This window comes from Coturnix japonica, chromosome 1 (assembly GCF_054131305.1).
Source record: "Coturnix japonica strain WE chromosome 1, WE-NBRP24, whole genome shotgun sequence".
NCBI lineage: Eukaryota > Metazoa > Chordata > Aves > Galliformes > Phasianidae > Coturnix > Coturnix japonica.
Window position 1 is genome coordinate 85,384,245 of NC_140663.1, and position 12,247 is coordinate 85,396,491.

Consider the following 12,247-nt stretch of genomic DNA (forward strand, 5'->3'; position numbering starts at 1 on the left):
TCTCTAATCTTTGTGATCCCCTTCCCCCCACCCTCCGCCCCCCCCCCCCCCCCCAAAAAAAAAAAAAAAAAAAAAGCAGTAGAAGGGCAGGACAAATTTGTTTCAAATGAAGCACTATTACCTAAATTTGCAGAATCAGTTTAGCTATTCAGCATGATTTTACCACTGAAACATGGCACTGCTGTCAAGGTACCATTTAAAACATAATAAAGCAAAGCAAAGCAAAACAAAAAATTCAGTGGATCAACAGTTGTATTTTTTCCACCAAATCCAAGCACACGATAAACTATTCTACAAAGACTTCTGTTTGTATTTCCTAGGGCATATGTCTCAAAAACAAGTCGCTTTTTTAATTATAGACATGTATAAAACATTCTTTGTAAACCTCTAGTCTTAGACTTAACATTTTATGTAAGTAAATTAGGTTTTTACCTAATAGTATTTGTTATGAATATTGTTCTATGACATACTAGTAGGGACCATGGTAAAAGAAACTGAAAAGAAGAATGCTGTATAACATTTAAAAACGTAGAAAAATTGAATTAAGATGATTAACATTGTTAAGGCTGTATATTCAAGCACTGTATGTTAAGAGAGCAGTGGATATGAATTTTAGGCAATAAGAAATGTCCTGCTTTATACATGATGCTGTAATTATAGAATGGGAATGTCAACAGCTGATTGTTGGCATAAACTGGCTACTTAGAGCAGGTATGTGAGTTAATAAAGATAGCAGAAGATGGCAGAAATGAAGTCTGAAAAATGATAGCCAGTTTTCTCCAGCATTCAGCCTGATAAGTAAAACTCCGAGATTCTAGCTCTGCATCTAAATGAAATACTCTTTTTTCTCCTCTGCATTGACTTGGCTGCCTTCTGCATTGATAATGGCTGTGTCGGCATCAGGTGCATCTTCAGCTCCTTTTGCTTCATTTGTTAAATATGTTCCTATAGGAATCAGTACAACAGAAGAAAAAAAAAAAAAAAAGAAAAAAGAAGAGAGAGAGAGAAAAGAAAAAAGATTAGTTTTTTGTTTTTTGGTTTTTTTTTTTAGCTTTACATTGTATTATAGGAAAGTACATTCCTAACAATGCTCCAATTACTTCATGAATGGATGGATATTTTTAAACAGATTTAGTATGAATGATACTTGTAGGTTCAGCTTTCTACTTTGTCTATGAAATATCTGTAGTATTAACACTGGTAATCCACATGCACAAATTCACATATACTCATTGTAAATTGAGGAAATACCTTAAAAAAAGACCACTTTTTATTTAACTGCAGTAGTATGCAATATATTTTGTAATTATAGAATAAATGCTAAAATCTTGGTTATTTCATGGAACAACTATTTACAAAAATCAAACCAACTTTGAAAATTTGGATATTCATAAATGCTTAAAGAACCCAAAAACACACACACACACACAAAACCACTTCTTTTTTGTACTTCTTTTTTACATTATCTTACCTACGTTTCAATTTTACTGAATTGCATTACAGTCATTTCCAAGAATTATAAAACTGAGGTAGTTTAACTAAACCCATTCAGATTATAGTAGCACACATTTTTATGATCAGAAAATGAATAAAAAGATTTGACCTCAACAACCACTTGTCCCCTTGTGAAAAGTGGAATTTATGTTGGCATACGATTCATATGCTTTTGTTCAGAAATAAAAAAACAAAAGAGACACATTTCCACTGGCTTATTTTTTCCCCTACCTGGTCCAATCAAATTAAAATATTATTTGTATCAGCTGATGTCTGCTAGCTGTATGATTATCCTACCTAAATGATTTAATGAGTTCACAACAATACTAATACTTTCTTCCAGGCTTTTTTTTTTTTTTTTTTTTTTTTTTTTTTGTGGGGATGAGCAAATCAACTGGGTTTTAGCAACTGGTCTGCAAGCTATTCAGAGGTTAAATCTCACAAAATGATTTCGGAATTAACTAGGTCAAAATGGGATCACAGAGAGGCTTAGTCAGAAGTCAGTGTCACTCCATCCCTCTTATCTCTGTTGGTGGTGGGGATTCAAAATGAAAGGATTAGAATTCTTAAGGTGAAACCTCTGCATAAAGTAAAGCTTGACCCAGGAATGAAACTCTTATTCTGGTGGGACCATTAGCAAAACAGCTACTGATCTGAAATTTCACAATCAGTATTTAAAATTATCTTTTTGTTTTGCACATTAAAAGTATCAGCACAAGAAAAATCTTGTGTATGCATGTAAACATTCATCTGTTGACTTGATATACTAGTTAATATTACAAGATCATGTAATCAAGTGTCTAGAGCTAAAGGCTAAAACCAAGGGGCACTCTAAATCGCCGACTCATTACATGAATACATAACTAGACATTGTTTGCCTTAGTTAGTCCACTGAAAAACTGGACAGAAATTCAGTGACTTCACTCGTGATTAAAGTGTGAATGGAGCTTGCTTTTCCAAATCATTCAGCAGATGGGGGAAGGTGAAAGGGAAAAGCATTTGCAAGTGAAATTATGCCTTGCTTCCAAAAGGGACAGAAGTTCCACTAAATCTATCCTACCTTTATGTCTTGCCAGGTATCGACCAAGGAGAATTATAGAACATAGCGTTACAAAGACAACTACAGCCACTATTCCTCCTATTAGAGCGTGGTCAGGTCCGGTCTGTCCAGCCAAAGCATTTGGATCTACAGGGAGAAACAAAAACCAAAAGTGGTCCTACACAGACAAAAACTGACAGGAAAAATGCACAATACCAAATATTACACTGATCATCCTGAAAATAGGGCATTTCCCTCTTTAATATTTAGCATGGTTATTCCCACTTTTACTATCATATCTTATCACCAACACAGTGCCACTTGTATTCCCAGACTGTTAAAGCCCTGAAGACATCGCAGTCATGAAAAAATATTACCTTCTTATTCTTTAGCAGAGGTTATTAAATGGGAAAGGTTTCTGGTTTTGTCCTCGTCATTTTACAACCGAAAACCTGGCCACGGCTATTTATAGAAGGAAAAACAAGGAACTGAGAATTGGGGATCAGATAGCATCAGCAGAATAGTGTCTGCATAATACATAATTTATAGACCTGATTCTCAGTGGGGAACCCTTATATATTCTCTTCCTCTCATTCCTGTCCTATTGCACCAGAAATAAAAAGGCAGATAAAGTGTATCCTTGCCAAGTTCCTCTGCACATGGCTGAGTCTGCATGAATTTGGTCAGATAAAGGTATTGGGCAACCTGAAGATCATCATTCATTTTCAAGCCTCAGTTTTAGAATTTACTGTGAATACTCAATTAGCGCCCAAATGGAACGAGCTATTATATATTCAACAGTGTATTATCAGGTCTACTTTACTAACTCTGGACCAGGTGCTACTATGAATGCTGTCAGATTTAAGCCTTCTGTGCTGGTCACCTGACCTGTTGGCTGGTGCTTCATGAATGTTGCAAAGAACACTGGGAAATGACACTATTTAGGGGTGAGTAATTCTCTGGAACTTTGGAACAGTGAATGAGCAATCTCTGTCAGCTGAAATATGCAAAAGGAAGAAAATATTCAATTGAAGAGTCATGTTAAGATTTCTATTTTGATGAAAGTGCCTCAGCTACATGGTAATAGTAATTCTCTCAAGATGCTATTAGCATGTTCTCTATGTTGCTGTCAGTCTACACACACTGTTTCAAGGGCATTTCCCTTGTAGCAGCCATTTATATTCTACAAATAGTTTGCAAACAACATCTTTTTGCAAAACAGAAATGTAGGAAAAATATTTACAGAGAAAAGAAGTCTATCCTGTAAAGATGATTAAAGTGCCTCTGATAATGCTTAGGAAGTGTGATTCTGTAACACCATAATTACATTCTGCTGACCAAGATCACTGATTAATGGTAAGATGTATTTATATATCTACATAGACACAATAAATATATTGTATATAAATATGGCATTATTTAGATGAAATGAAAGAAGCATGCTTTCTCTTCTCTTTGCAAAACATCAGCCACATGGAAACTTCAAGTTTGCTGGAGCACACAGCAGCATGGGCCATGGTTATAGATACTGTTCTGCTCTTAAGAGTCACCAAACCCCTGAAGCACGGCTTCCTCCCCTACTGTTGGCTCCAGAACTCCCAGCTGTTTGTCTTCTGGCTGCTAAGGGGACATAGGGGAAAATCACCACACCACTTCTGCAGACATCACAGCAAACTAGTTAGGTGCCTCAAGAAAGCTAGAAACACATTATAAAGTCTGCTATCCCTGCCCCCTCTCCATCCTCATGAAAATTCTGATTCACTATATTGAGCAGGGGGGATCAGTTCAAAAGGCTCTATTTTGATGATCAAGAAGGACACTCATCTTTGTGTTCCAGCAGCTTTGCAGGGAAAGGCAGAAGGGCTGAAATCTCATCCTGCCAGAGCCACAGCTTGGAGCCTACAGCCATCCTTCACCAGGCCTTGCAGAGGCTCTGCTTTCCACAGCACTTAGAAGGCAGTGATCACTTGAGAAAACGGAAGGTAACAGCTTGCTGCAGGACTTTCAGCCTGCTTGAGCCATCTAGCAAATTCCTCCTTGTGTGGTGTCTGTGGCAAAGTTGCTGTAAACCTGCTCCCAGCAGCAAAAAGCAACACCAATTTTGGCACTCAGGAGAAACAACGTCCCTAAGTGCTGCATGTAATCTGCAGGAGATGCTCTTCTCCAGAACCTGGGCAGGAGCAGGATAAACTTGTTTTCCCACTGATATGCTTATATATACTTGCTGATATAGTAGCAGGAAAATTAACAAATGAAAGGCAATATTTTGAGGGATAACATCCTTCCTGATGAGGAGTACAATCTAAAGAAGGACTAGCATGGCTCTTTATCTAGAGGTATTTTTTGAAAAGCTGATTGCTGCATACAAGCTCAGTGCCCAGATTTACACATCACTCTTATGTGAGCTTTTGTAAGCACTACAGACAGATATGGTCACATAATGGTAATCATAATACATTGATGTGAATATGCATGTGTTCTCATCCTCAGGTGATTACCAATGTGCAGTTTCTTCCTTTAACATACTTGATGCAATGGACTACTCCTGATGAAGACTAATGAGATTCCACTCTTCCTAAAGATTGACATTTTTAACTTTTAATTTAATTTTAGCTTTTCGTCGGAATGCAAAAATAGTGTTGTATTGCCATTAAGAGAGAACTTTACGTTTCTCAGTCTTGGTAAGATTACACTGATAAATATTGTCACAGAAACCCATTCACAAAGAAACGGTGTGTGAACTATTTCCATTATCAAGAAGCAAAAAGAGAAAAAAAAAAAAAAAAATAAAAGGGAAGATCCAAGGAACTACAGGCCAGTCAGTATCAACTCTGTGCCTGGCAGGATGGTGGAGCAGATTCTCCTCAAGGCCCTACTAAGGCATGTGGAAAATAAATATGAGGTGATTGGTGTTAACCAACATGGTTTCACTAATGGCAAGACATGTTGACAAACATGGTGGGCGTTTATCATGGAGTTACGGTATCAAGGAAGGGCAACTAACATCATTTACCTGGACTTGGGCAAACTGTTTGATACTGTCTTGAACAACATCCTGGTCACTAAACTGGAGAAAAATGGACTGGATGGATGAACTACTCACTGGATAAGGAATTGTCTGAATGGCTACACTCAGAGTTGCAGTCAGTGGCTCACTGTCCAAATGGAGACTGGTAATGAGTAGTGTTCAAAAGGATATATACTGGGTTTGTGCTATTTAACATCTTTGTAGATGGCATGGACAATGGGATTGAGTGCACTACCAATTTGCAGATGACCAAGCTCAGTGGTGCAGTTGGCATGCCAGAGAGAAGGGATGCTATCCAGAGGGACCTGGGCAGGCTTATGCCAATCTCATGAAATTTGACAAGTGCAAGTACAAGGTCCTGCACCTTAGCTGGGGCAATTCCAAGCACAGACAGAGGCTGGGATGATAATGGCTTGAGGACAGCCCTAAGGAGAAGGATTTGGGGGTGTTAGTTGATGAAAGAAAGACTCAGCATGAGTTGGCAATGTGCACTTGCAGTCCAAAAGGCCAGTTGTATCCTGGGTTGCATCAAGAGAAGTGTGTACAGCATATTGAGGGTGATGACCTTGCCACTCTACTCTGCTCTCATTAACTTCATCTGGAGTACTCTGTCCAGTTCTGGAGCCCTCAACACAAGAAGGACATGACCTAGCTGGAGCAGGTTCAGAGGAGGGCCATGAAGATGGATGGAGAGCTGTAGCATCTCTCCTATGAGGACAGGCTGAGTTGATGCTCTTCAGACTTGGAGAAGAGAAGGCTCCAAGAGGACCTCATAGACGTGGTACCTGTAGGGGGCCTACAGGAAAACTGGGGAGGGACTTTTTTTAAGAGCATGTAGTGACAGGAGAAGGAAAAATGATCTGTTTACAGCAAGTGGGTACATTTAGACTAGATATTAAGAAGAAAATGATTACCGTGAGGGTGGTGAGACACTGGAACAGGATGCTAAGTTAAGCTGTGGAAGCCCCATCCCCAGAGGCATTCAAGGCCAAGCTGGATGAGGCTTTGAGCAACCTGGTCTAGTGGGAGGTGTCCCTGACTACAGCAGGAGGGTTGGAACTAGGTAATCTTCAAGGTCCCTTTCAACCCAAACCATTCTATCTTTCTATGATTTTTACCACTGAAAAAAATCACTTTTTTAAAAGAAAAATGAAAGGAAGGAGTGGATGGAAAGGAAGGAAATGGAGAAAGATCCCCACAAGAAGCCAGTATTTTTGGGGGAAACAAGCACTCTTTCATGGCAAAATGAAAACCTGCACAATATAAACAATGCTATGAAAAGGAAGTGCTTCCCATAAAAATTTTCTCCTCATAGAAAAATAATGTTAACATTAAATATAAATATGCTCTACATTATGCATGCTGTGTAATGCACTATACATTTGCCATTCATTAAATGACCTAAGCCCCATGACTGAATTATAGATCTGGGACTATCTACCATTTCATAAATAATTACTGTGTCAAAATGTTCCTGAACAGTAGCTGAAAGACAGAAATACAGGGGTTTGGAAAATATGCCATTTTCCATTTTAGATATTTATACAGTGACCATATACAATCTTACAAGAGCTCTTGGCATTTTTATTAACAACTCCCTTTAGGGAGGATGCCCTTTATTATCTTCATGAGTTTCACCTGGTCTTAGCCTGCCACACTCGTAAGTCCAACAAATAATGTCTTAATTATTCAATCAAGCAATAAATATTTATAATCAAGGGAAGAAATAAAAAAGGGATTAGTTTGTTAGACAGTTTTCTACTGCATGAGCACAATAAACTAAAATACTAATGGTCTGAGACACAGAAATTCAAAGATCTTAATCAGTCTAGATCTCCAAACGGTAAAAGAACCGTTTACTTTATTCTTTGATTGGACTAAATAAATCTTCCAGCAAGACAATGTCAGTAAAGCCAAGAAGTCTTTTTGTTTGTTTCTGTCCTGAATTTAGGAAGTACCTTCAATATACTGATTGCTGATACAGTGACATTTTCACTTACTGGGATTTACCCATAACAGTTTGTTCACAGAGTTACAGAGATAACATACTTAAAATGAGTAAGAGGAAAGTAATAGATCATTCATTAAGAAGTGAAACACATTGGATAAGCCTTTACACCTATTAAATAAGAAGATAAGTGCATTTTCTGACTGAATGACTAAGTTTCAGTGTAGAATATTTTTATGTGATTTCACACATTAGCTAAGCAGAGAAATGCTGAAACAGTTTTTCATGCTTTTGCATAAAGTATATGGTAATTATTCATCTAATTTCATTTTCTTCCTGCATAAGTTTCCTTCTTATTTATGCACAGTTGACTTGACTGAGCAGGCTGCAGGAAGGGGTCACATAACCCTTTTCCAAGCAATGAGAGAAAAAGAGCTGTGTATGCTGAAATGGTAGCATATTTTGGGGAATATGCTCAAGTAGTCCTCTTTATTGTAAAGATTAATTTTTGGCTTTGGTGCTGAACTAAAAAGTTATACAGAAATCACTTTGAGTATGACATGCTCAGCTTTGAGGGATCTAAAGTAATCATTCATTTTGACCATTTATACTAAAAGAAAAATTGGAAATAAAGGCCGTAATTTGCTCATAAAATGCATTCTCCAAATGAAGACGAATTAGGCAGACATTATTTGAAAATAACTGTTCCTTAGGGCTGGGAAAAGAACAGGGATGCCCCATTTCTGACAAGTGCTGAAACCCTCAGCCTACATTCACTTTTACTGATTTCATGAATAATCCATTACTTAGGCAAAATAGAATTGTTCCAGAAAGAGATCCTGGGGCGTAGCACCAAGTCACAATTTATGTGGCAGCAAAATCTCTTCAAGTGATTCCTCCTTTCCTCAATTTCACTCCCAGTTATCAATCCCAGTACAATTTGCAAAGCATTTATACTTTGGACAGAGACACTGTTTAAAGGACCTGGCCCAAAATCAGATCAGTAAAACAACATGCATTTCGGGCTGAGGAGACCCAAAAAGCACAAAAAAAAACAACCCACTTTGTCCAATTTGAAATACTCTTGCGTTACTGCAAATGAAGAAGGATAGGGTGAGAAGGTGTGGTGGAAAGTGGTGAAAGCTTCCGGAGAAAATCTATCAAGGAACCACATCTAAATGTACAAGTACTTTTAAGTGCCTTTGTGAAATAAAATGCAAAAATTACAGGAAGCAAGTAATGGACCCATCTCTTTACTTCATCCTTTTGAGTTTTGAGACGTTCACCAGTGAATATAAGCTAAATTAGAAATATTCCCCTTCACTAAGCCATACTTCAGCTTAGCTTCCTAAAGAAGGAGAGCTTTTGTGATCATGCTCTTTCATTCTCTGCAAATTGCTTACTTAGGAACCATGGATCAATTACAACCAATCTTAAGAGACAGTATAGATCTCAAGACTATTGTTTTCCTGTAACTATCCTGAAAGAACAGGCTGCCACAGGAGTTCAGACCTCATTAGGTATCAGAGAACCTACAGGAAGGATGCCTTTAGAAAAACCCTAATAGAGACAAAAAGCTTCATACAAAATCTGTGCCCCAAGATCAATTTCTCAATAAAGGTTTCTTCCCATTGTGATTTCTTTGGCATATAATAAAGCACACGTCCCTTTTGAAGCTTTTCACACCATTAAGAGACATTTGTAACACACCTCAACTCTTCCCCAGTGCCTTCTTGTCTCATAATCGGTCAGCCCATGCTGCAGCATTTAGATAATTCAGTTTAAAAGTCAGTCAATCAAAATAATAATAATAATAATAATAATAAAAACCACTAAGGTAGGAATTTACTCACAAATATGGATAGTAGATAGAACTGCATTGACAGCTGACAAGGTATTTGATTTAGGCATAGTGGCTGTGGTGCTGTCTGTGATAAGTGCTGGTGAGGAAATTTTACCCATTTTAGCATCTTCATTTGGGCACCCCACAGCTCAATTTTCCCTTCCTGGCCTGGAGTGCTGAAACAGGTACTTTTAATCTCATTTTGTAATATGCCACTAACCACTAAAATACATGTACTTGAAACTTGTGAAAGTATTGTTAAGGAAGAAAAGAAAGTTTCTAAACCCTCATTTAAATTGCAAAGAGTAGCTGCCCAAAGGGGTTGGTAGTGAAATTTGTTGAAAATGTGTTTTGTTATTAACCAGTTCTGAACTTAAAATATGTGACAGCCTTCCTTTTACTTCAGTGCCTGAAGCAAAGAAGAACAAAACAGAGCGCTAATATGCAGCATATATAAACTGCTATTTTAATAGGAGAACATCATCAACCATAGGCAAGACAGACAGAAAGAAAGCTTACTTGTAAACCTTCAAAAGAATTGATAGCCTTTTCTTCTGGTATTACTGCAGTAGCACATTTAGCACATTTTGCCTCTAAGTGTTTTTTTTGTTTTTTTTTTTTTTGTTTTTTTTTTTTCCACAGCATTGAATTATATATAAATTCCTATTAAGAAGAGCCCACATCTCAGAAGGATAAAAGCCCCACAGTAATGTGTCAACAGATGAATCTACAGCTCCTTTTGAGAGCTCATGTTGTTCTCATGAATTTAAGATTTAAGATTTCTTTTAGTGGAGTAATATCTATTACTTTTTTTTTTTTTTTTTTTTTTGTGTGTGTGTGTGTGTGTGTGTGTGTGCTAATAGGAGAGCTGTATATCTATCCTCGGTAAGAAATGAAAAGTTTAACATTTTCTAGGGTCCTTAGAGCCTTGTTCCAGATTTTCTGCCTTGTCTTTCGTTTCACTGACATAGTTATTCAAAGTTTTTGGGTTCTTTGTTTTTTCTCTTTTAATGGTTCTTTAAAAGCTTCAGCTTTCTGAAGGGAATGCATTCCTCTAATTAGAGCACACAACAGACTTCTCTTATTGACAACATTATATTCCCATCCTTCAATAAAGTCATTAATTGCTTCAGAACCTGTCTTAGAAAAACAAACAAAAACCTAATGTGCAAATTTTTGCTTTCATCTCACTTTCTGTAGAGGATAACGAAGAGAAGAAATACTTGCAGACAGTCCAGCTATAACTTCTGGCTACTGAGGAAGGAGGATGTAGGGAAACAGCAAACTGGCAGAAATGACTGTAAAATTTCTGTTAAGCCTCTCTTCCCGAGTGAGTTATATGTAGGCTGCAGCACAACAGCCAGGTGATGAATTAACTCTGCTTCCAGCGTTTGAATTTTCATCTTCTTCTAAAGTTCCAGAATGCTCAGTGTCTCCCTCCATTGCACAAGCAAAGCAAAGCAGCTCGAAGTTTGGAAACTACAGCTTATTAGACATCAAAAAAAGAAAGCCAACCCTACTTAGAAAGTCAAGATGCATGACTTCCCATTTTCTGAGAAAAAGTACATTTTGTGTCATCTTTCCCCTAATGACTTTCCGTCAATAAACATAGGAGGATCCCTACTCTTTTTCGTTTTCTTCATCAACAATAAAGGACAGACACCAGCTGGTGTAGGCGTGCATATGTATGCACAACTCCCTTTCTTGACACCAGAAGTTAATTATCTATATAAATAATGAATAATTCCCTAATTAACACAGAGACTGGAGATGCCAATGAACTCTCATGCTCTCTTTCTTGTAGTACCTTATAGCTGTAGTTTTTGGTCACTTCCTACAGATTTCAGTTTGCCAAGCAGAACATGCAGAAAAATGTCTGTGTGGGAAGTGGAGTGTGTATACACACACGCACTCAGAAGGTTCTGAGCTCAGGTACCTCTTGCAGCCATATGGTCTCTTCCATTCTTATCCTTTGCTGACAACGAGAAAGCAATGCTTTCTACACATCGCAAACTATGATGATATTGTTTAAAGACAATCCTTCAAAGCATTTAAGAAAGTAATTCTGCTATCCAGTAGCTTCTGGAAGGTAGTATAGTCTTTTCTACAATCACTTTTCTTGCTATTTTGTTTTTATGTTTATCTACAGACTCCCTCACAAATAGCTTTTCAGGGTTAATCAGTACCACTGTATACCTCAAATAAACCCTCTACCTCAGGTAAGCAGCACAAGGAAAATAAACATCCAGCTAAGGAATGTTATTTAACAAATGGACAGATTCAGTAATGTGAAGATAGAGAGGAAGCTGTTCTCGATGACGGCTAAACGGAAGAAGGCTTTCTCACCAGTAAGGCAGAGAAGCATAGTTAAAGCTAGCAGAGAACACCCATGGTTACATAAGGAACAAAAAAAGGCATGAGTACGTCCAGAGTCACACAAGGTACGGTGGATTAAATCCATTCAGGAAAGTTTTCAAAACAAGAAAGGCAGTTTTAATTTAATTGAAGAACAGTTCTAATTAAAACTTCCGTGCTGGAAGTTTCGTGCTGGAAGAAAACCTACTGCTCAAATAAATTTTTTATGCTGGTCATACTAGGTTTTCCTTACAGAATCAGATTAGAATAATTATAAACCTATAATGACATCAAAACACCTCAGTAAACCAGCCACTTACAACCAGAATCTTACACCTTAGTCACGCTGAAGAGCAATTTAATCTGCCATGAGACTACTCAGTATGAATAATTGCAACAGTATTTCCTCTTCGGCAGTTAATAGCATATTATAACTGTCAATATATCTCTAGAAGATTAGCCAGGCATACTTGTGGTTAGGATAATTGATCCAAGGAAGGCTGTTGACTGGCTCAGCTTATCTCAGAACTAGAGAGGTGA

General features: G+C 37.6%; 1 protein-coding gene across 5 annotated transcripts in view; it reads right to left on the reverse strand.

Annotated features, from left to right (window-relative positions):
* Positions 1–234: 234 nt before the first annotated feature.
* Positions 235–12,247, reverse strand: part of CADM2 (cell adhesion molecule 2) — a 590,946-nt gene continuing 578,933 nt past the window's right edge. For all 5 annotated transcript variants that reach the window (XM_085527351.1, XM_015880063.3, XM_015880073.3 and 2 more), the window contains 2 exons: positions 2,555–2,680; positions 235–945 (listed from right to left, as the gene is read on the reverse strand). In XM_085527351.1, coding sequence (XP_085383477.1) covers positions 827–945; positions 2,555–2,680 — 245 coding nt within the window. In that variant the 3' untranslated portion in view covers positions 235–826. The remainder of the gene's footprint in view (positions 946–2,554; positions 2,681–12,247) is intronic.